This window comes from Sipha flava, unplaced genomic scaffold (genome assembly GCF_003268045.1).
Source record: "Sipha flava isolate LNK unplaced genomic scaffold, YSA_version1 46_pilon_pilon, whole genome shotgun sequence".
Classification (NCBI taxonomy): Eukaryota; Metazoa; Arthropoda; class Insecta; order Hemiptera; family Aphididae; genus Sipha; species Sipha flava.
In genome coordinates, this window is record NW_020273250.1 from 1220159 (window position 1) to 1245726 (window position 25568).

The 25568-nt window shown below is 36.7% G+C and overlaps 1 protein-coding gene across 1 annotated transcript in view; it reads left to right on the top strand.

Moving 5' to 3' along the window:
- The window catches only part of LOC112689748 (nephrin-like), a 414842-nt gene that overhangs the window by 376589 nt on the left and 12685 nt on the right, over positions 1-25568 (top strand). The window contains exons 8-12 of the mRNA XM_025563581.1: positions 5413-5543; positions 6233-6392; positions 11805-12101; positions 17113-17409; positions 24770-25138. Coding sequence (XP_025419366.1) covers positions 5413-5543; positions 6233-6392; positions 11805-12101; positions 17113-17409; positions 24770-25138 — 1254 coding nt within the window. The remainder of the gene's footprint in view (positions 1-5412; positions 5544-6232; positions 6393-11804; positions 12102-17112; positions 17410-24769; positions 25139-25568) is intronic.

Consider the following 25568-nt stretch of genomic DNA (forward strand, 5'->3'; position numbering starts at 1 on the left):
AAGCGCAAAATTTATTTTCTTAACCTTTTTACCATGAGTATATTATTTCGATTAATATTTTGTTAAAAATCAGAAAATAAATCATGATCTGTGTTTAACATCTGTAAGTGGTAGTATTTAAAAAAAACAATCAAAGGTTGTTAAAATGATGTAAAAAAATAATCGTATAGTTGCCGCCCTGAAAATGCATATTATATTTCGCGCCCCCTAAAGGTGGCCAGTATGGATATGTTTGTTTGGTCGAAGCACTCATTATATTTATTACGTAGTATGATTCGATTGCAGTAAATATGTTTCCAGTTAGAGGAAGTGATTCGGACTTATTCGTTTTGTAAGCTAAATGTATTATACATTACAAATACATGAAATCATGAACAATATATTGTTCATGTAGTGCAGCTAACGAGTTATCTTATTTTCTCAATCAATAACAACTTCATTCTCTTCCTCAAGGACACCGAACTGGACAAATTAATAAAAACTAAACAATACTTTTTCATAACACAACCTTTTTAATATGTAAATAATTTAACAATCATTTCTCTGATAAATTTAAAAAAAAATGTAACTAATGCTAATGTAACCATAGCTGCTGAAGTTATAATTTCGATCAATAAAAAAAAATAATTGCGATTGATATACCCGTACATTTTGATACGATTAATGGTTCTGAAAGGTATTTTTACATCGTAAGCAGTTATAATAATAATTAGAACATTATATTGCAGATCTTCAACAAACTTCTGTCGCAGAAGACGAGTTAAACTTTATTAAAACATTATAACGAGTAGTTAAATAATTTGTTATTTTAATTATAATATGATAATTTACGCAATTTTCTTTTACTCTAATTTCTAAGTTAGTTATTTCACTTCGAGGCTAGTGAAGAAGTTTACCAAGTTTAATCAGTAAATAACATCGTTAATGAAAGTTATTACGATTCACGGGAGTGCACAAACTCACACGCATACGCACAACATATGTGTACAAGTACATGCATTGTATCATTTGTGGATAACATCAACAAAACATACTATAATGCAATTTGCCGCGGTTCTAGAGTTGGGTGTTTTTGTACAATAGCGAACGAGTTAATATTACGAGATAAATTTCTGTTTGTTATTTAACACGCGGTATTTCTTGTTTTATTTTTATTTTTTTATTTTTTTTCCCCTCCCATTTGTTATTTTACATACCCAAAGAAGTGACATTTTTATCTCCACTGTAATCCAATTTAAAGCACCTACGATTAACGTCATCAATTTCGGCCGAGATATTATGCATTCACCGTTTGCCTTACTGTCTCGTTCGGATCGCTAATCGACGGTGATTCGAACGCGCACATTTCCAATCGCGTTTCGAGCGTATCATTTTCAAACGGCACACAATTGAACGGATACAGAACAAACGTGTACCTGACGAACGTAAATGCGGTCGTATCGCACAGCCCGTAGTCGATGGTTGTTTTCACGTTTTACGAGCACCGTTTTCCGTTGATCTGAATACGTTTTACCTGAGGCGGAACTAGATGGTGGAAGACCCATCCCCGAGCGTAAAATTTAAGTGGGTGGAATTTCTGTAATTATTTACAACTAATTTGATATTTTTAACATTGTGAAATACTGATATTAGGTTAAAACTCACTAAGTATGATTGTACATTAATCATTAGCAAAAAAATTCTCGAGAAGAGTATTTGATTATTTATCTATGATAGGGCGTGTGTTAAAAAGTTTTCCCCGTAAAAATTCCTAGTTCCACCTCTGCGTTGTACACGCAAATCGATGGTGCACCGCGAGACAATCCGCCTGTTCATAATGCGCACATGTTAGTGTAACCGGTGATAGACCGTCGGGCGTGTGCGTGCGCGTGTAGAGTGGACTTTTTTTTTTAATCGCGAATTCGTCCGTAGCAATATAATAGTATTCTTGGCCCGCGACGACGGACGGCCAACGGATTTGCCCGAACGGTCGTACTGTTATTGGTTTTTTCGTCGTCCGCAAAACCGTGAACAATCGTTTTTCCGAGCTGAGAGATATTTTCATCCCGTCCCATCCATCCGGTGACAATGTTGAAAACGGCGATCATCACATGGTGAATCGATCGAAGCGTAAACTGCCGTCAACATAATTGGATGTGTTCGAGGCGTGTACTGCTGGCACGTCGACGGCGAACCTGCCCACTCGCGTACTCCGATGACGCGTCGGCGGCCGCATTTGCCGCACGAGTTTTCAAAACAAATCATTTCGTTTTTCAACGCAACGCGAAATCATCAGTTTTTTACCAATATTGTTTCACCGTTTTAAAACGGATTTGTCGGTATCGGAAACGCGAAACACTTAAGCGCGTCTTACGAAATAAACGGCACGAAAACCATAGAGATTGTTTAATGTATTTTATAAACGAGTGGTGTTTAACACACATGCTTTCCGCAAGTATGATTTTTCACTACATAGTGAAATAAAAAATAAATTGTAATCCGAAAGCAAACGAAAATCGTTCTCGATCGCGTTCAAAACGTTTGCGATTAGATAGATGTTAGGCCCGTAGGTTTTTACGCGTCGGGCACACACGTGAGTTGACGTCCAACTTTCGTTCCAACCCACGTGCGTTTAACGCTATGTGATTCGAAATCGTTCGCGTTGAACGCGATTCGGACCGTACCGGTCGCAATCGCGTACACACCAGCTCGGACGATCGTATCGCGCAGCCTGGACTCTTTCGTGTTCTCGAGCCGGGTGTCCGTTCGCGTCGGGTCGGACGGGTGGGTATCGCAAAAATCCAACTGTCTTTGGAAGTAGCCCAGAGGAGCACGCATGGGCATCACTAGAATCAAAATTTTGTGGTAGCAAAGTTTATTTTTAGATAGTGACAAAATAATTTTTTTTAGGTTTAACATGATAACTGGCTAACTCTTCTTCATAAATCTCGGTATGACGTACACCGTATTATCATCCGTATTGTACTTATCACAAAATATAATTATTTTGGATACAATCATAATAATAGATAGCCCATGTTCGTACGCAGTTGAACAATAAACATCGAATATATTTTTAAAATGTTTGGGTTTGCAAAAAGATACCATTGCTGCCCTACAAAAAAACTCTGGGATAGCAAAGAAACCCCTTGATACCCTTTGGTGACACCTACGGGAGCACTCATCACGGGTAAAACGTGTCGTACGCCGTTCACCATTTGCCCGGGACAGTGCGTTTCCGTGCGCACCCGGAGGTATCGTCCAGGAAAAAGGTGCGCGGTAGATGGAATGATCCGAACCACGGTCCCGTGTGCCCACCCGCAGTGCAGGGCGAGCGGTCGTACGACAAAATCGTTTTGGAAACGCCGGAACCACCGAGGCATTCGAGCGGACGACTCGGTCGTGTCGTCGAGTACTCAACCCGGTGAGCGGTCATCCGAGAGAGTAGGTGATGCAGCGGCGGCCGTGGCCTCGGACCGTCTCACGCGACGATTGCTCTTTCTTGATGTCCCGTTCGTTTAGATTAGATTGCCGAACGTGCACGTTCGATCGATGACCGAAATGTCGGTCCCGTTCTCCCGAGGTACCGGTGCGCCCAACACACGGTTTTAAACGCGGAATCGAAAATATCTACACCGTGTATCGATACGCATGGACTCGATGGTGTTATACTTCTATTAGTTTTTTCAGCCTTTCGATAAGTATACTGCGTCCGTTATAAATGTTACGAAAAAAAACCACGAATACGGTACGTCACATCAAACGTTTTGTTTTCATCATTATGAGTAGTTCCACCATCGAATAGATAATAAAAAGAAAGTATTGATGTACACGTCGGAAAAGAGAACGATGGTAATGCGTTCTAATTCCGCAATAACTAGTGAAATCTGTAATTTAAATAACGGACGGGTTACAATAATGTGTTTTCTATTATTATAGCTATTATTTGAAAAAAATATGACATTTGCAATCCGTATACCTAAATTAAAACGAAATTGGCAAATCGACAAGCCGTATTCATGTATCCTAAGTGAATATTCAATTAAAATTTAAGCTAAGGTTTATTGTGATTTTCATATAATATGAAACATTTTCACTATTCACATCAATGTACTTATTACGTTCAAGTTGCAGTTTTGTTCAAACAACATGCAAATCTTACATTGATTGTACATTCGAAGAACATTTTCGAATAATTAAAACTAATTGTTTCTTATAACTCGTGGATTATTATTATTAAAATTGCTGTACATACAACTTCTATAATTATATTATTAATAAGCGAAGCCAAATCTAAATTACTACTGAATTCATCAAATATTTATAAAAATATTTAAACGAGTAATAAAAAATAAAAATCTAAAAAATAATCTAGTCAATATTAACTTATATATCATAAGACTAGCATTATTTACAATATTATTTGTAATAATAATTAAACAATTTTTCTTATTTTCCCGAAATAATAAACACCCATTAAATGGTAAACTATACTTTTTAATAATTTTATGAATTATAATACTACGCACTTAACATTAATTAATTTAAATAAAAAAATTAATATTAATCAAATAAAATGTTTGTGTTTTTAAAAATATTATACATCGTTACCCAATTAAATCTTTATGAAATAAATGACTGCATAAATTATATTATTCTGAATTTTAAATTACAATAATAATTCATTGAAATTAACAAAACATAAATATAAAAACATGGCAAATTTATTTATAATAATAATCACATTACTATAAATATAGTACAATAAGAAAATGTGAACAGAAAAATTAAAAATTAACTACATAAATAAATATAAAAGAAATACTGATGAGATAAGTAAAACTTTTTAGTTTTTGTACAAAAATATCTAAAACAATAATTATGCATTTCAATTATTTGAAATCTTGAATCAATTCCTTTTACGAGTTTAACATTAGCTGAGGGAACGATCAGCATTACTTAAATTTATACAATTTACATTACGGAGCTCTACGAACTTGAAAAAATGTGATTTTTGAAAATAATATATTATGAGCATTTAAAATTTGACCTACAAAAACATTTCGGCTGCTATATTCTTTGTACGCTTGAGGGAATAATGTTTATCAATTATTACACTTTGAACGCGCCGCAACGACGAGAAAATGCGAAATTATTTTTATTCATTTTTTTATTACAAACTAATCGTTAAATGTTACAGTAAAACATTATATTGTTATATTGTTGTTCAAAAAACGATAATTATTTATCTCGTAATCTCTTGTGGAAACGATAAAAATAATATCGACCACTAATAGCACGCGTAGCGCAGAGAGATGTACTCCGCGGACTCGAAAAACGAAAATACCGCAAATACGTACTCGTACGCGGCCATGTGGTCGTTTTGCATATGCCATGCGCCGGCCTCATAACGTAAATTCTTTTTGTCCGCAGACGTACCGGTCGTTAACCTGGAGCTCGGCAGCAACATCAACAGCAGCGCTATCCAAGAAGGCATTGACGTGTACTTTGAGTGCAATATCAAGTCCAACCCTTGGGTGTACCGAGTCACGTGGAGACATAACGTAAGTAAATTATTAAGACCACCCTTTCGATTATTTTTGAATTCATTGAATAATACCGGAATGGTTTCGTTTTATTTGTTACATTTTACGATAAATCCGATATATTCCAAACGGTCGCGTCCGTCAAACGACAATAATTGAACACAAGATACTAGCTCGCTATATTTTTTGGGTTTTAGACTCCGGGTTGTACAGTGGCAATAGTAATGGTTGCGGTAGTGAGGAGACTATTGATTTTATACGTTGGCCAATGTGTTTTGTTTTTGTTCGGAAAACGCTACGGCGGGATATGTAAAAGCCAACTTCGAAATCTTCATAACGATAAATAATTCGGTTTCGAATATACATACGTATATATTCAGTTTACAAGATCGACTTCTGTGCACGAGAAATCGATTTATTTTTATTGTAAACTGCGATTGAAACTTCGGTGAAATGCTAATAACTTCTCGTAGTGAGCGTGTTTCGTCGTGAACTAGCGCGATTAAAATATTAATATTTCTTCTTGCGCTTTTTTTTTACAGTTAAGTATTTCGTTACGATATTGTAATTTTGTTTTTATCATTTGTAAGTGTTTACCTAATAAAAACTTACTCGAATGTTTACGAATTATTACGAAGACCTAAACATGGGACTATTGTATTGATTTGTTTTAACGTGTTCTTATTTTGTTTACCGACGGCCGACAGGGAAAACTGTTGAACAACAATCCAGCCGCGGGCACGATAGTCAGCAATCAGAGCTTGGTTTTGCAAAAGGTGTCGCGGAGCCGTGCCGGTATCTACACGTGCGTCGGCAGCAACCAGGAAGGCGACGGCGAGAGCAACCCCGTGACATTGGACGTAAAATGTGAGTTCCGTCAACTAAATAATAATATATTATCATTTACCAACATCACCTAAACATCTATGTGCGGTCGCGTAACCGCGAACGGCCTACCCCGTTGCGGTTCATTCTAATGCAGTTAAGTCTATTAACAATCTTCTGTTTCAAACGCGAAACAATAAAATAGTGTTCTCGGTTATTTTGAATACGACTTGCCGTCTGATGGCCGAGATAATTTAGCGCCCCCTAACGAGTACCTCAAACCGTTTAACCACGTCGAGATGACCAACCTGATATGGCGTTTGTTTGTTACGTGTCCCCTGCACCACGTCCCGATATGACTTCGAGCTACCGTTGATTATATTTACGTACAATTATGTGAGCGATTTTTTTTTTTTTTTTGTATATTTCGATACGCTTTCTTGATCGTCATGAGCAAAATGTCTTGATAAATTTGAACTCCCGTGCCACCTTAATCTTTTACTGGAACAGATGAGTTCGCTTTCGATTATCATTCGAAATACCGTATGGAGGCAGACAAACGTAATAATTGTCGTTTCGTCATACAACTGGCAGCCATGGCTACCGGTATGCACTCAAAATTAACTGCAATCGCGATGCTTTAATAATAGTATGCTTTTCTTCGCGTGCAGCGCAATACATTTTCCCGCAAACCAACACTGAAAATTCCCCGAGACACGGAAAATACGTGTGGGCAGTCGTTTTGTTCGCGTAAGCTTCGCCGGAGTTTTTGATATTTGGCACGTTCAGGTGTTGACGATGATCATAATGATAATGATAAAACTTCTACGATGGTAATTTCACTGTCGAGTTCGACCTATTTTGGATGGTTCTTGTTTTTGCGTCGCGATCGCATTTTTATTTTTATTTTTTATGATCATTGTAACTATTATTACTTTTGCCTCTATCAAACTTAACAGTTCACAATAATAATTCGACTCTTTGAAACGCTTTTAACAAATGTATTTAAATTTCATTCTAATTGACACTATAAAAACTTTGTTCTTTCGAAAAAAAAATTTGATCACTTAGTAACGAATAGGACGCGTGCGCTGTAGTAACAATCGAAATGAACTTTAAATTTATTTGTACATTTCAAACCATTGCTCCTCGAATAATAATAATAATATTATTATTATTACTTCCATCTGAAATATGAAATTTATAAAAGTGTATAAATGTTGTGTAATGAAATTTTTCATTTATATTGATATTCTATGCCTATGCATTTGTTATACTGTTTTCGGAACGGTGCGGACGACTCACAGTGGTCGAAAATTAAAAAAAGGTGATCAAAAATGTTTATTTGTAACAAATACATTTCAAACATTTTGTTTTAAAAATGTATAAAACACTTCTTTTAGAATTATATATTATAAAAAAATTTTAAAAATATTCATTTTTACTTATACCAAATCTATATTTATGTTGAAAAATGTTTCTTTTTTATTTAAAAATATCATTAATTTTGTACTAATCATTAGTTAATTTTAAACGACTCTTAGTTAAAATTAATCTTATCTTTGGATTATTATATTGTGTATATATATATATGCTGTCAAATATTTATATTTGTTATTATGAAATTAAACTATGTGTACGACTTTGTAGGTCATTGAATTAGTTTAATTTTAATTAATTACTGATAGACTATTTATAAGTCATCAAGACTTTTACGATTTTAAGTTATTTAGTCAACGATAGTCACGCTCACAGATACATACAACAAAACTAGATAATATACAGAAAACGTTTATGTGTAGATTAGTTGCTCATATCTGCTCTACTTTCGATAAGACATTAATGAATTTGACATGTTTATGAAATCGATGATGTAATTGAATAGTTGTATTCGTGCGTTCGATAGAGTGTTATTCATTATGACACGGTCGTGTTTCACGGACCTTCTTTTCTTCCCGTCACCCGTTAAAACCCCTTTGCCTTGGTATTATCGTATATTTGATTATCAATCGGGATACCCGATTAATTAAAAGAACCAGTTCTGAGAAACGACGATATATCACGAAGCGTTCGCGAATGGTGTACCGACTGCCACGAGCGATCGGCAAGCTTGTCTGCCTTTAGCCATCTTCTTGGCACTTTTAATAAACTGTATTTTTGCTAATTTTTTGTTATTTCTTTAACATTTTAATATTTTAGTAAGTTTTAAATTTAATTTGTGTGTGTGTGGGGATTTACCGTGACAAATAATATCGCTCTTAAACCAGTTATCACATGATTAGATGTCCATGAATACATTATTGTTAACAATGTGTCTGGTTCATTACAAGAAAAAAAAACTGTGCATTGAAATTAGTTTTAAATACGTTTAATTTTGAAGAAATATCGTTTGTGTATATTAAATCACTAAAATATTTTTGGCCACCTTTTTTTCAATTTTAGACCACTATGCGACTAGGGTAAATTACATTATTCCTCGCCTTATTAAAATAACACTCGTTTTAAAAGATAAAAAACACAAAAAAAATCACGCAAAAACGTATTTGTGGACAAAACATTTACAAAAATAAAAAACGAATTCATACTTACCGTTATTATTTTTATTAAACATGACGTTTTTGCGACACAATGACTAATGATGTGGGCGCTTGTAAAAAAAATAAGCGCATAAATAATATTAGGAAAAACCGTTTTGCCAACTTAATCCTTTGTTGGAGACAAGTGTACACCTGTTCAGTGTTCATACACCACACGATAAAAAGTACTCGAGAAAAAAAACATTGGTATTGTATTTCGTTAACGAATTTTCCCGTCGCACCAGTGGAGAGTGATATTATTCATAAGGATTTAAAAAATATATATAATAATGCTTATTGTTGGAAAACATCTAGTAGTATCTACACTTCAGGCTGCGTAGGCTTTGTTCCAAAGAAAATAATGTGTTTTCCATTTAAGAAACGCAGAAAAAAAACAACCATTAAGTTCCCCGTTCGTTTTACAATCGTTTTATAACCTAATTTGATAGCTCATTCAAAAGTTTTCTCGTACAAAGTTTTTAATTGGTGAATAATACTTAACGAAAATTCAACGTCCAGCCGAAAATAAGGGAATTACAATTTGAAATAAAAAATAATCTATTAAACGGTATTCAACGTTATCGCAGTTTTTAGATTTTTTTACGGACAACATAATATACGAGTACTACAGTATCAATTGCTGATTCAGTATTTATTTATTTTTCTATTTGTTTATCCACTCTTTGTTTTATCATTACTATCGTGGATTACCGTGATTGATTGTTATTTTTATTTATATTATCACGTTTTTTGCGAGCCATTCATCATTTTTTTTTTTTTTTTTGTGCTGTAAATATTCTCGATTCGAAGATGTAATTTACCACGACAAATTTCATTCTGGACATAAATTATTACTAAACGTAATTAAACATCACTCCAACTCCGAGACTCGATACTTGTATATGTATAGTTCTTTTGTTTCAAATTAACTACCTTACAGTCGTTAAAATGAGAGTCAATAATTAGTGTTTCGTTGAACTACACACGCGAATCGGGTTTGATAAATTTCAGATTTCCGACCATAGGCGGCGTAGCATGCTAGTTAACGAATCACATCTGTATGTAGTTATCGATTTAGAAGTGACGCAGTGGAGAGTAGAACTGTGCAAGGTTCAATAGTGACATCGAGCCATGGTTTGAGTTTCGTGTTTTTTGCACAAAAAGGAAACGATAAAACGGCGCGAAAATAATAAAACGAAAACTATTGTTGCCCCTCAACAATACTCTTGCACGGAATGGAGACAATTCGCTTGTGTGAAGTGCAGCGTGGAACTCATCTTCCGAAAAATTTCCCGGCGCCCGCGGATGCTAATTTCATCATAATACAAACACCGTCGAGTCATAACTCTTTGCGTTATAAACTTTATAAAACTATAGCGAAAAATCCATCTTGGGTAGCGGCGTTGTTGTAGTACATTTGAGGGTCTCGTGTTTCGTCCCGTCCGCGCATATGAAAGTGTATAGATCCTTTTTTCGGAGACGGGTTATACGCGGCTTTAGGTCCGGCGAACCGCTGTGGTCGATTCGGTTTGAGAAAAATTACGGAACCCCTTTCAATTGGTAACCACTCCACGCCGTCCTGAGGTCGATTTCACCGTTGAATAAAAAAAACCCAAATTAAAGTTTTTGAAATCAACCGATGAAATAAACCGTCTTCCAAACTGAAAATATTTTTTGTTATTAATTGTAAAACACTTTTTTACACTACCATTATCAAACAAAGTACACACAGTTATAATAATACTATTTTAGTTATGTATCATATTTCTACTAGAAATATTTTTGAATTAATTAATAATAATTTTGCTCTCTTCGGACTACCGTTATTAAAGTGACGATGGGGTTACGTTACAATGGTTGGAATTATGAAAATTGCAACGAAAAAAAAAGTAATAACCTAGTGTAAATTCGTGTAGGTTGTGTGTTATGTTTATTAAAATCATCAATGTGATTATGACGCTATGATTATTTTTGCTTATTATTTTCGTGACAACAACTCACCTAAGCTTATCAAATACGTTTTGCTCAATACAGATTGGTAACGACGTATATTATTTTAAATTAAAAAAAAAAAAAAAGCCGTATTAAATCGTAAATAAAACAAGAAGAGATTTGTTTTATTATTATGATTTTTTTTCTTTTTTTTTTTTAAAGAAAATTTCCGTTTGTTTTAATTAATGAAAAATAAAAAAAATGTTCAAATTTAAATGCTACGAAGCCAAAGAGGGTAAGAGGATCGGATTAATATTTTATTATTATTTTTTTGTGCAATTATGCAGAACAAACCACCGCCTGACTTTTAGTAAACTTCAATGTACATTTCAGTGATTTTTCAAATAATGTTATTATTTTCCGGAACAACGATTTTTTTCGGATCTAATACAATATTTTAACGTCGTCAGTCCGTAATAAAATTCATCAGAGTTTTCGAGATGGAAATTGAAAATCTGTTTCTTCTTGTTGACACATTATTCACGGCAACTGCATACCCGTACGATTGCTGGATATTGAATAGTTAGTCGTTGCGTCGTTAAAATGCTACGACATCGAGAAACTATTCGCTGTTTGATACTTTTATTACTATTAAGTATTACACGCTTACAATTGCGCGTACGCAGTGCTACTGGCACGTAAATCTATAGCATCTTGATCGAAGTCCCTTTACTGTTCACTCATCGGACTTTCGTCCTACGTGTCAATCCGGTCCATTCAGTGCAGCTCTTCTTGTAATATTACCGACTGCTGTTCACACGGTTTCACAATATTATCCTCATACCGGAGATATTATTAAACGCACAACTCCGTGATCCTAATAGCCCTCGTGGCCGTGTTGCCTAATAAGATGATAATCGAACTAACCGTTTTGGGCTTTTCGCAGTCGCTCCGGTATGCCGGCCGGGACAAGAGACAGTGCAAGGAGTCGGAAGACGCGAAGCGGCCAAGGTAGTGTGCGAGGTGGAGGCTAACCCGTCGGACGGCGTGCAGTACACGTGGCGTTTCAACAACTCGCGGGAAACGGTGATCCTAGCCAGAGACCGATACACGGAGGAAGGGCCGCGAAGCACGGCCGCGTACACGCCACTGACGCCGCTGGACTACGGTACGCTCATGTGCTGGGCGAGCAACGAGTTCGGCAAACAGATCGCACCATGCGTGTACCAAGTGATCGCGGCCGGTAAGTAAAAAAAATAATAATTAATCATATAAATCGTTTCATATCGTCGTGAGTTGACCAACTGTAATTTTGTTTTGCGCTCGTGATCTTTTACCGACAGCCCATTGGGTTACAGCCCAACGATCCACCGTGCGCGATTTTGTGGTACGAAATATATGATGAAAATAGATAGGAATTTATTTTTTCTTTTATCAACAAACCGAGACGTTCGACGTTTACGAAATATATAATTTATACTTGTATCTTCGACTCATTTAACGATCGACTAACTTATTTATTTATTTTTTTGTTTTGTTTTATTTCACATAAAACCGTTTAAGTTTTCTAATAATAAATACATTATGGCATTTTTTCCGACTTTCGATACACTATGAGTTCAAACCCAATGTGTGTGCAGTGCGATACGTGATATATTTCATATCGTCTTACTAAAAAAAAAAAAAAAAAAAGAAAAGAAAAAAGAAATGTTGCTACGTTATAAACGTTAAAACTTTAAGAGCGGACGAATAAATCAAGAGTTAACGACCTGATACGCATATAATATACACATAAGTCGTGTATCACGTGAGACATGTCGTATACGGAATAATGATTATGATAATATTGTACACGCGCCGATTCCGATTCGAAAGCAATAACTTCGTTATGTCATGCTGCAAAACAAACGAAAAATTAATAAGAATGAATACAACCGGCTGACAGTACTTCGTGTATAATATTATAATATCTACGACGACATTTTGAGCGCGAAATAAAATAAAATACATTTACAATCAAAGCCGACTAGCGGGGAGATTCGACAGGAATGTAATTCGACGATGTAAGAAAAACTACCGACAAATATATCTCCTCGTTTACCCGTAGGCGATTTTTTCGAGTCTCCACCGTTGGCCATAGAGACCAAGTCCCCCTCCTCAATACCAATTGAAGGAACATCGTTGATAATTTTATTACATTAACCGGTGAAAAACGAAGGGAGTAAATCGAAATATGACGTGCTCGGCTAAAACGGAATAACGGTTTTCGAATCGATTTATTCGATCACGCCGAGTACGCGTTAGTAGTACAGACCGTTCGCACCACTATGTTACCGAGTGAAATTAACGATTTGAGTGCCTTCAGCGAAATAAGTGCGCTCGTCGTCGAACTCTCAACGTTTTCTCTTGACCACGCGTTTAGAACGTAACGTCCGTACTCCAGTTAAGACGTACGCGCGCGCACGAGTAGTGTACGCCGTCGTCCGTTGTCCTGTTGGCAACCACAGGACCTCCTACAGGCGGACGAAAGTTTTTCGCGAACGTTCTGCGGAAGTGTGAGAGAGAGAGAGAGAGTGAGAGAGAGAGAGAGAGTGAGAGAGAGCGTAGTAGTAGCAGAAAGCACATCTCGTCCGCACAGACCAAGTGGGGAAGTTTTCACAATAATAATAATAATAATAATAATAATATTACATAATGGCGTTTCCGGCAGACCCGACTACCGGCATCCGGGCCGCGCGAACAAAACCAGAACGACCCGGGCCTTTTGTGAGCGCCACTCACCGAACTTGGCGTTTAACTTTTAGCATAACGTCATGCTCCGCTGAGTGCGTTTTCTTTCGGCCACGCGGACGGACGGGGGTGAACGCGGCGTTTCCCGCGAGGTTTCGGGAGAGAAAAAATTTACACTTTTGCAACGTACAAAATTATTGTACATGATCACCGTGAACACACATCGAACCGTGCTCAGCCACACACGTCGCCGCGGTTCGACGATCGCCGCTGCCGCCGCGCAACTTTTGCCGGGTCAACGAAAACCGAAAAATTATGTATCGATAGCGGAGTTGGCTTTCGGAATTAAAAACTTTCGCTTTGTCGCGTTATCCGAACGCTCGCCGGCCATGCGCACGTTGACGACGGCCGCGCACAGAAGAACAAAACAAAAAACTCGCGGTGGCAATCGTTGTGGAGAGCAGTGAGTAGTGGCGGGAGTACACTTTAAATTATTCACCGAAAAACCGATTGTTAAAAGTGTCTATAAATCTCCTATCCTGTGTGTACGCAGTACCACGTTCCCCGCGCCACCGTCGCCACCGTGCAGTTTAAACCGTCATATATTACGGTTATCCCGTGAACACGTCTCCGCATGCGCACGCCGCTAAAACCTTTTCGTGGTCCCCAGATTTATAGCGGAATGAAAAAATAAAATAAATCCCTCGGCCGATACAGGCCGGAGCCAGTCGACGACGCGCGATAATTTCGTTTGTCGGGGAAAAAAAAAAAATGTTCATTCAAAAATATAAAATATTTAATCTCCGTTCGCGTGGCATAATTATGCACTCTCCGCGGCGGCTAACCAGTCGATTCGAATACACCTCGAACGAATACGCTCCTAAACACTACTATCGATGATTATCGTTTTTTTTTTTTTTTGCGTCGGCCATAATCGACCCTGACGGTTAATTATCTCACACCTTGCACCTGTGTACACGTTCATTTCGATCGAATCTCCCCTACCCCGAACACCCTTATAATATTTATCATAATTTCCCAGTTGATTCTTCGTGAAAACGCGTGCCAACCACACCTCCACCCGTGTATTATAACGATGTGATGGAAAAAAATACACTTTACAATCGGCACGTTAAATAACATTAAAAAATAAAAAAAATAGTATATTGATTAAACCGTTCCTATCGCTTTTATTGCGATCGTTCACGCGGTTAGTTAGCTCGTGGTTTTTGCGCGCAAACTCGATCACTTTGTTCGATGAAAGAATGTACGATCCACCTGAGATAACTTCACTATAACCAAACACATTTTTGTGCATTTCTAATTACATACGAATTATTTAAGTATACATACGGGTATTTTGGGCTAAAAAATTACATAACGACTGCTGTTGAATATGATTCTCGGTGTTTTCTTTTCTTTTCAAGGCACTCGAACAATTTGATAATACGAAGTAAAACTTAAAATATCACGAATCTATTGTCCTTAAAAATATAAATAAATTTAATATTATTTAACTGTCAGTTGTCACGGCTTTAAAAAACATCGTTGTACGCAATGCATGTCGTTCGACCCGAAGTTTCGCTTTCGTTAAAAAATCGTCCTCGTAAATTTCAATAGCCCGAGGATACAACTCTATACAAGAATACAACAATCCAACAATAAGTATATTTAAATTACTATACGTGAGTTCATAAAAAAATAAATAGAAATAAAAAATTTGTCCTTTTTATCGTTAAGCAACTTTACACGAATAAAAAATTGAAATATATAAAACAAGTATTCGCAACAGAATCATTTACTGTAGGTCCTTCGCATTTCTAGTTTTCCATTTTCTTCTCTTCATTAACTCGATAAAATACAATAATTTATAGAATGACGGACTGACAAGCACCGCTTGGTCACATTCTATATTTTCTACAATCGCACTTGAACGAAGAAAAGGATTCAAAAAAATCAACATTCAATGCAATGCAATCAAATATTATATTATATATAGAACTTTTTAATAATCTTGTATACAGTATATTTATATTAAGTTGTATGCCCTGTACTCAAATTATCGTTTAATGAAATTTCAAACGAATTCAATTAACTCTCGTTATACTCGATAACAATCGGTTGGCCAAAAAACAATGTTATAACGTGCAATACCTATCGAATCCGATTATGCAATACATTTAGCCCGCGGTGTCCAATGAGTGGTGTACGTGTTCGGTTGCTCGGGACCTTCAATGATAAATACATTTTATATAACTGTAATTTAGACATTGGTTATCGATTTATGACTTTTATCAATTTAGAATATCTTCGTGACTCGTATACAATAAATCGACGATAGCGATGTACAGTGGATTCGTTCCAAGCTCAAATGATGCGTATATTAATTCAACGCGAATCCATAACCAAAAATTAATACCGACAGAATGAGTTCTCATTCAAACCCTTTCAACGCTTTGTAGATTGGCAATTTTGCTGCTATAATACATATATATATATATATATATGGATGTGTGTGTGTGAGTAAAGTCGTAGCTATGGGGTTGGCAAACTTTCAATTAACGTGTCAAAGCCTGGTCCATGGACAACTGAAAATGTCGACCGGTTAGAAATGAAAATAAAAAAAGTCCAAGACTTGATATGGAAAATAAACGTTTCGCAAAGGAAAAGTAGAAAAAAAAAGGAAAAAAAAGTTAAATAAACCAAGCGCTCTGGTAGTTTTTTACGTGTCATTTTGAGACGATCGATTTGGTCCGTTGAAAAATACGATAGCCCCGATAATAGTGCACAATTATTCAAGGACGTAGTGTGCACATGAGCACTATAAGCACTGCTTAGGCATAAAAAAAGTATACGGAAAGAGTTAATTACGTGATTATAATTATCGCCGAAGGGGCAAGCTTCAGTTGCGCAATAGTTGCTCAACAGTTTGATCATATCCGCATTCGCATATGCCACTAAACTGTCCTGTCGAATTAGGATACAAAAGATGTAATCGAACGATTCGTGACAAAACACAAGCTAATTAGTTGGTCACACCGTTCGGTTGCGTGAGAGCTCATTATCATATATCACCGTGGAAGTTACTTATGCGATAAGACTGTTGCGAAACTATGGTGCAAATGAAAATTGCCCGCCAGCGACTAGCCCTAAAACGGTAGTAAAACACTAAATACATTTACAATAATAACGATATTGTCTTCGTGAATGTTTTTCTTGTCAGCCGTCCTCTTCGACGGTAGAAAATCTTTTCTCGTCCCATAGACACCTGATATTCGCGCGTCGCGCTGCTGCGTAACATGTTTTGAAACTCGTTGTGCCCACCATTTGTAAGCATTTACGATTTTGTGTAAATCACTGCGCCAAACGGCCAGTTTACGTATAACGAAACAACATTTTTTTTTTCCATAACGAAGTAATCAAAGAGTTTAAAAAAAAAATTAAAAAAGACCAATACGAATAGATTTATTGTTCGGATGAATTTATGGTTCAATTCTTTAGAATTAATAAGAAAACCGTTTCAGGTCGCCCGGACAGCCTGGAGAACTGCTCGGTGGTGAACCAGACGTCGGCCTCGCTGGTGGTCAGGTGCCAGCCCGGCTTCGACGGCGGTCTCAGCCAAAGGTTCGTCATGGAAGTGTACGACCGTCACGGTCAGTCGTTGGCCGGCAACGTGACCGCTGACCGGCCCGCCTTCACCGTCGGTAACCTGCCGTCCGGTCTGGGATTCGACATCAGCGTGTACGCGTATAACAGTCGCGGCCCGTCCGATCCGGTCCAGCTACACGCCTACACGCTCAAGTCCGCCGAGAAACGTACAGGTACGTTTTTTACCTTTTTTTTTCTAAATTTCTTATCGAAACTGACGCCCAAAGAGCCCAAGATTACGGCGGCACTAGGTGCTCGTACGCAGAACGATAGCATAACGTCGTGTTATGATATTCGTATCGCGTTTTAAGATTACCGCTCTTCGTCGTGAATATTAACTTCTCGTGCACGTATGAAATCGACCCGATCGATTGTTCCGTTGCGTTGCATTAGCATTCGATTGATCGGATCGGAGAAAAAATAAACGAACAAAGTAAAATGAGCAGACTCAATGTTAAAACGGTTAATTTCCAAAACGTATCGATCGTATTCACCGTTGAATGGTTCATGCTCCAGACGTGGGACGTTCCGTCCACGTTGAAGTGAGAGAGTTTATCGAAGACGATAACGACAGTTGAACAACACAACGCGCACTTGAAGAAATACGAGTTTCAGCTGGCCAAAAAGTATACAGTTAAAAATTTAACAAAATTAATGAATATAGAACTCCCACATAAGAAAAATCACTAGATATCACTTAAAGATTCACTTTCGACTAAACTCGTATTCAGATTCGGAACCATTGACTGATTTTTCTGATATTTTAATAAAAAGATTAATTCCAACGATAGGTAATGTTCTGCCATATATTATTTTACTCCTTAGTGATTCTTTTAGTTGCAGCAACTAATTCTGGTTTGTTTAAAATATGTAGTATGTATTCTAAAAACTTGATCCACGTATTTAAAGCAAATAATCCATATTTTCAGTTATTTTCATTAATTTTAAAATTATGCATTTGATGTGGGTTACTTCGTGTTCTTAGAACTACATATCATAGGAAGGATATATATCAGATGCGTGTTTTTTGACCTAATCTGGTTACAATATATAAGTTTTTTGTCATACGAGTGTCAACCGTAAATGTGAGTGTCTCATTTCCTGTGTATGGAGTTAGGTTTGACTTAGTATTTGTGTACATTTTCCTTGCTTTTTATTGCACGTTTAGATGAAAAATCGGATATTTGTGAAACAATATAGATTACTACACGTTTTCCTTCTACATTTAATGAAGATTTTGCGGCGTAAGCTAATCCATCTAATAGTCTCGTCTCTCTTAAATATTTAACGCTCTTACCTTTAAAGCAGTTACTTCGGTCAGTAAAAACTTTAGATGACCTAACAGCACTTTTCGATGGATAAATATTAGGCACATCACAGTTTATTGGAAGAATAATATTAAAATTTAATTGTAGCCAGCATTCGAGTTTTTTATACTTTTTCTATATTAGTTTGACTCCTTCCATATTTTATACATACTACAAAATTGATGAATTTTATTCGACAAAAATTTTTTTAAATCATCATTATTGACATTACATTTATTACCAAGACTATTTATTGAATAATCCATCAATAAACTTTTGATTTCACTTGAACATGTACTAAATATTTTGACATATAACATAATCCTGACAAACAACTATTTTTTAATTTTGTTTATTGCTACTTATGTCTGAAAAATAATCAATTTTTCGATTAAAGGGGATTCGAGGAATAAAAATTAGTAGACCGCATTAAAGTAACGTCCTTAGGTTTGTATACACAAACGAACTAATCTTCTAAAAGGCTATATAAATATTTGTTGTCATATTTAATGTAAAATGAATAATTCAATTATTTCAAACCTAAATCATGTATGTATTTTAATACAAATAATAAATTTAAATGAAAATCATACCTTTAATAATCAGCATGTGCCGCCTATTTCTATAATTATTTAAAAGTTATTTTCCTGAATTATTGGTAATTGCTCACAACACGTTGCACCGTTCAAATATAAATATGATATACTTTACACAGTTTAACTATCTAATAATATTAAATCTAGTTTATCGCCGCATCACACTAGTAAACCTAATAACTGTTATCGATTGTGCTGTATTTACTATTCCCAAATAGTATTTCAAATACATAAACTGTATACTTAAAAAAAATACATATTCGATTACTTTATGATAATATTATTCTCAAGTATTTGAAATACTTCATAAAAAGTATTTTAAGTATATATAGAATATATATATATTTTTAGTGGATTTCGACTTCAAAAATAATAATTCAATTTGTATTTTTGTTTTTCGATTTGATATTTATAAATGAACAGAATATTATAATTGATAATATACACATACATAAAAGTTATAAATTATATCAATTCAAATTCTAAAATTATGATTCATTTAAATATTAAGTTAGATAATTGTATTAAAATTAATATTTTTACTAAACAACGATTAATAATAATTGATATTGACATTTAATACACTTTTTATACAATTATAACATTAATACATTAATTAGTATTTGTATACTTGTATACAAAGTGTAACCGAGAGAACTGACCAATATATAACCTGAATATGTAAGAACTTATGTTTTATCAAAATTAAATTTTTTAATTCTTTCGCATTATTTTATAGACATATATCATACATGATTAAGTAAATCACTTCACACCGGAATTTTAAATACCAAATTATAGTTCTTATTAATACGTCGTACAGTGGAAGATATACGAGTTCTAGCTGGTCAAAAATATATAATTGAACAAACGTTTTAATTTTTAATATTTCACAGGGCTTACAACAGTTCATTTGAAACAAAAACAAAAATAACAACCAGCTATATATACATCCGAGTTACTCTGAGCTCCGTGAAATTGTTTTATATGTTTAGATTAAAAATTATTCGATGAAAACATCAACAAAATTTTAACAAAATCATTAAATTATTAGAAGACGAAAAAACTTTTTTTTTACGTTTCATTGATTTAATCAATATTTATTCGAACAACTCGTGTCAGAAAACAGTTATACGACTATATTTTTAAATAGTAAATATTGTTTGAAATCACAGTTTGATCAATGAAAAATTAATGATATATATTAACTTTAACACTGTTCTGCAATAAAATTGTTTTCTACTTAAATTAATTAAACTGATACATGCAAGCTACTACAATTTTAATTTGTCTATTATTCGTAATATTCAGAATCGCAGTTATTAATCATATTGAGACCAACTCCAATTATGTTATATAATATTATTATTTTAAAAAGTTGGTACTGAGATACAATATTATAGATTTATTTTTGAAATTGATCCAAAATAAAATATCATGCACGTAGGCATTTTTAAGAATTGCGATTTTGTTCTTGTTCACCCTTAAGGAGAACTTTTGTGGTAACTCCATCGAATTAGACGGAAAAGAGAGTTGAAATGACATGGTATTTTTACTACGATTTATTCGATGTTCAAAAGTATCATGTGCACACTAATAAAATCTCATTTTTCTTCCCCCGGATATTTGATAAAAATGGTACAAATTATTGTTGTATTTATGTAATACGTTTTGACATGGCCATTCAACGAATGGCTGTACATCGACCGACAGACGTGTGTAATAAATTCGAGGGTGAACATAAATAAAGCAACAACAAAACTGATTAGTGAAGGTAAAATCAAGTAATTCAAGTATCACTTTGTAGACCGGTAGTTCATTTAACGTTCAAGAAATTATGTATTATGATTAAAAACAATATATACGAGTACGTTTAGGTGAAAACGATAATATTGCTAACAATATTCATATAAGTAAATTAGAAATTTTGAAACCAAGATTTCTGTATTAATATTTGTTTTTTTAATATTTTGATATTAAGATATGTGAAGTTTATAATTTTTTCTGTAATTAATAAATATTTGCATATTTGTTTTTTTTTTTTTCAATACAATAATGAGATTTTAAGTAAGTGTATTTAAATATTATATTAGTTATGAAAGAAACACGTTAAAAAATAATATATAAAAGAAAAATAAGTTCAGTAATATATGAACGATTGTCTTACACAAACGTAACGTATTTAAATAGTAAATTCGAGGAAAGAGGATATTTTCGAGGATGAGAAATAGATATACGTCTCGAGAATGAAAGGGAGATTGTCACATTATTCTTTTCGAAATGATCCTACCATCAACGAGGCGTAATTTAAATATTTTTGTTTCTCGAAAACTTGGTGCCGGGCTACAGCTGTATTTAATATTACTATATAATATATAGTCCCGTTTTTACAACTGCTATTACATAAACGTTACGATATTATTACTCCACGTAATGTATGAAATATTATTTCACCCATTATATATACGTATATAGTACTATTATAATACGGGGCGGTTTAAGACGCACTACAGGTTTATATATGCGATAATATCGTTATTATTAGTCGAGGGAGTTAAGTCACAGCGGCGACGCGGCCGATAAAATTATTTTCTCACTGCCTATTCCCACTGTCCCGCCGTGCACAAGAAAAAACTTATCAAGACGGTATACGACGACGGCAGTGCGCTTAAAACGTCCGAAAAGTATTTTAGAACAAACGATGGTTTAAAAGTTATTACCTCGGCTGTACGGTTTATCGGCCGAGGAACGTCGCGAAAAAACCGAAAACGTCAAAAAACATTTTTAAACGACCATGATGGTCTATGAGAAAAACTAGTGGCTCCATGTCTCTACCCTCCCCCCCCAATTTTGAAATTCAAAACTAAAATTATGCCATTCGTTTATGCTTCGTTTGTGCTGGTATGCGCTTTGAATCCCGTCGTTTATGCTCAACTTCCCGAAGAATACAACTTTAAAAGTTGGGGAATAATATGTACGCAAGCCGACAACGGGAATGCAATGTTCGAGATATACTCATGAACATTATTCAAACACGCGGAACTCGAGTTTTCGAAACACATGATTCCGCATTGCGCTCGAAACGACGCCGACGAGAAAATTTCGAATCGCGACGAAGTGACCATTCACGAAATACAGAGCGCACTTGTCCGGTGTCAGAACTTACTTAAGCATAAGCAATCGAACATCTAATTGTTGGGTCATCGTTTTGCTCTTCGGGTCACTGGGATTCGCACACCGTCCAATGGATTCCCGTAGATCTCCGCTGCTAACTATCACCAAACGAACGTGTGCGAAGAACAAGGTAGGGAGGAAAAACGAGCGGGACGTTGTGAAAGACTTGGTCTAGAAAATATTTCATCCACCGACTACCTGCCACTACTTGCCACTACCTGGGTTCGGTATCTTTTGCACCACGCGCGGTCGACGAGCACAACATATTAAGTGGTCTGGGGCCATTCCCGTGGAACATTTTATCCGCCGATCTTCGCGCTGATAAATGTAGGTTTCTCGCGATTAAAATAGTTCCCGAACGCCAACGGTAGTCGTTACGTTTAAAAGAGTGTGCAGGTAGCTAGGTAGGTATACGTTCACGTGCGACTGACTCGACGGACGTTCACATTACACAGTTCGCAGTCCGTCCGGTATTCGGGTCACGTAGCTCCGGCCACGAGGGGTGAGGAGACTAACGATGGCCTCGGAAGAAAGAATGCACAAAGGATGTTATCAAAGATATATATATATATATATATAAACATATGTTTAGGGGTGAAACGCGAGCGATGATCAAAAATGAAATAATATGCGAGGCCACGGGACGCGCGTAACAAGTTCTCCGACGGTATCCCCGTCCGATCGCATGATTAGATTAACGCTGACCCGCAGTAAAATTTACCTTCCCCTCGCACGGAACGTGAGCAACTGTTTTGAGCAACACTGTCGAGGTCGTGTGTCTAGGTGGTGGTGTCTTTTATTTTCAGTTCTGGAGTAGAGCACGGCATTATCAAATCGCTGACTCATTTTACCGAAGTACTGATCAACCGGGTGGGTACGACAAACCGGTCTGCAAATATAATAATTTGTACTTCAGGTACATAGGTACCCGTACAGCTTGTACTTGCGTGCGGTAACAGTGGTGTACTTGACTGTTTGACGATTTTGACCTTGCGATTCGGTTTTAAAATTATGAATTATTCTGATCCACAACGTGTCAATGGCTTAACGAAAGACGCACTTTGATCGTGTACCGACTTTGACTAAACACTTGACCGTGGCGAAATCATGTGAGTTTCCGTCCTCTCCCCAATGACGCCATTTGCGTCAGATCTATTCCTACCAACGCATTGCCATGCGGTACTAAATACTTTTCATCGTAAGTCACACTTAAAAGAGTAGCGATATTACCGCCGCGTAACGTACCCAAGTTGTGACGTGTCAATATTAATGGAATCGCCGCACCCTACTGATCAATTTTTATCGGTTTTCATCTGTTGTAAAATGAAAATTACTCATCCGGCATCAAAACTAATGTTTCTAATTGTACCATTGCATCAGATCCCCGGCGGAAATGAAAATTTACAAAAACGTCATGTGAAAACTGTTCAAGACGGAATCGCATTCCAAATTAAAAAAAAATACGTTCGTCTTAGACATGTTTCCGGTTTGTTCGATGAGATTGCACGACCGCTTTAAATACGTGTTTCTCTATACGTAGTATAATTTCGTGTGAAATATTTAACAATCGTATAATTAATTAATCCTGAATAAATCTTGGTTTTGTGGTATAAAATAGCATATCGCGTCATCTACAGTGTTTGTTCCGGGAAAATATTTTTATGTTCTATTCGATACGTCCCTAATTTTTTTTTTTTTTTATTTATACATAGATATCTAATTGCTTTTCTTCTTACGTTACCATTGATTTTCGCCAACGCTGAAACGGTTTCGACGACCGATATCATCTCGATGGATGTTTTCTCGTGAAAATATTCAAATAGTATAATCGCATTATATTATTTATAACCCTCGTCGGAAAAGACGACCTTTGTATAATATATTTTTGACTGACCGCACGGAGGAGGGTGCGGGAATAGGACGGATTTAAACGAGGATCCGTCACATCATCCTGCATTGGCCCCGGGGAAATCCACATGGACCCGTCTCCAGCTTCTGGGCCGAGGTCATGTCCCTTACCAATGTTGTTCACGGAAGACTCGGACAAAAAAGGCTTATCTTTTATCATGTCGAGGTACGCCTCGATTCGGTTATCCTTGTCGAAATCCATTTATACATTTCCAGTTACCTAAGCACATCCATGGCTCGTCTCTTACATATTTTTACAAAAACGGTATTGTAGAAAGTATAAAAAAAACTTTAATTAGTTTACATCGAACGCTGGAAGATTGTAATTTTTAAAGTAGCTCGTTTAAATATAAACTTTTTGTTTATTTATTTTTTCTATTACAAGGATTTATTTGTTAACGTATAACGGTGACGATCGCCAAAACTAACACGTTGAGCGGACATCAATCCAGACGAAGATTACTATGAGCCACCGACGCTGCGCCCCTCTACGAACCTATATAAGATTGGATTGATTGAAATGTTTTTTTTCTTTTTTCGTTTTCCAGCCGTGACGCCCGCGGGATTTCGTTTCTCGCCCATGCTGGCCGTGATCGCGGTCGGCTGCATCGCGTCCGTCGTGTCCGTCGCTTGCATCGTGGCCGTGGCCATAGCGGTGCAACGGAAGCGCAGCCGTCGCCGCCGCAGCCGCCGCCGCGAACGGTCCAGCGACGAGTCGAAAACGGCCATCGACGGCGAAACCGGAACCGGCGATGGGACGGAAGGCGATGGCGGGGCGACGGACGGTGACGGCACCGGCGCGGAAACGGACGGACGGAACGGTGTCGGCGGCGGCGGTGCGGACCGTCACCATCAACGCACGGAAGCCGTCGACGACGGGCTGGAGAAGAACCCGGACATTATACCGCACGACAACGGTGAGTTCGCGTCGCGTAATTTACCCCTTTTTTTTTCTTTTTTTTTTTTGCTTCCTCCCCGCGTGTTCGCCGGCGCAGGGATGGGTCCCTCCCGTAAACCGTTCGTAGATTGTTCTTCGAGCCGATCCTGACACGCCGCGGCCACGCGAAAACGTAGCTCTCCGATCGCGGTCCGACCGTGGGCGACGTTCGCTCGACGTATTCGTCCGTTGCGCGCGACGGTTGTTTTCCGAGACGGTTTTTGGCCGCTCCGAACGATATTATCTACGGCTCCCCTGACCCGTCGTACGCGCGCGCACGTCTCGCTTTTACCGCCGTAACACCCGTTGCACCCTGAGTGACGGCAGTGGAAAGTATACGTCTTCGCTCTCCCCTCCCCCGACGTTTCTTACGCGTAACAACGTATGACGTTCTCTTAAAGGTTCCACAA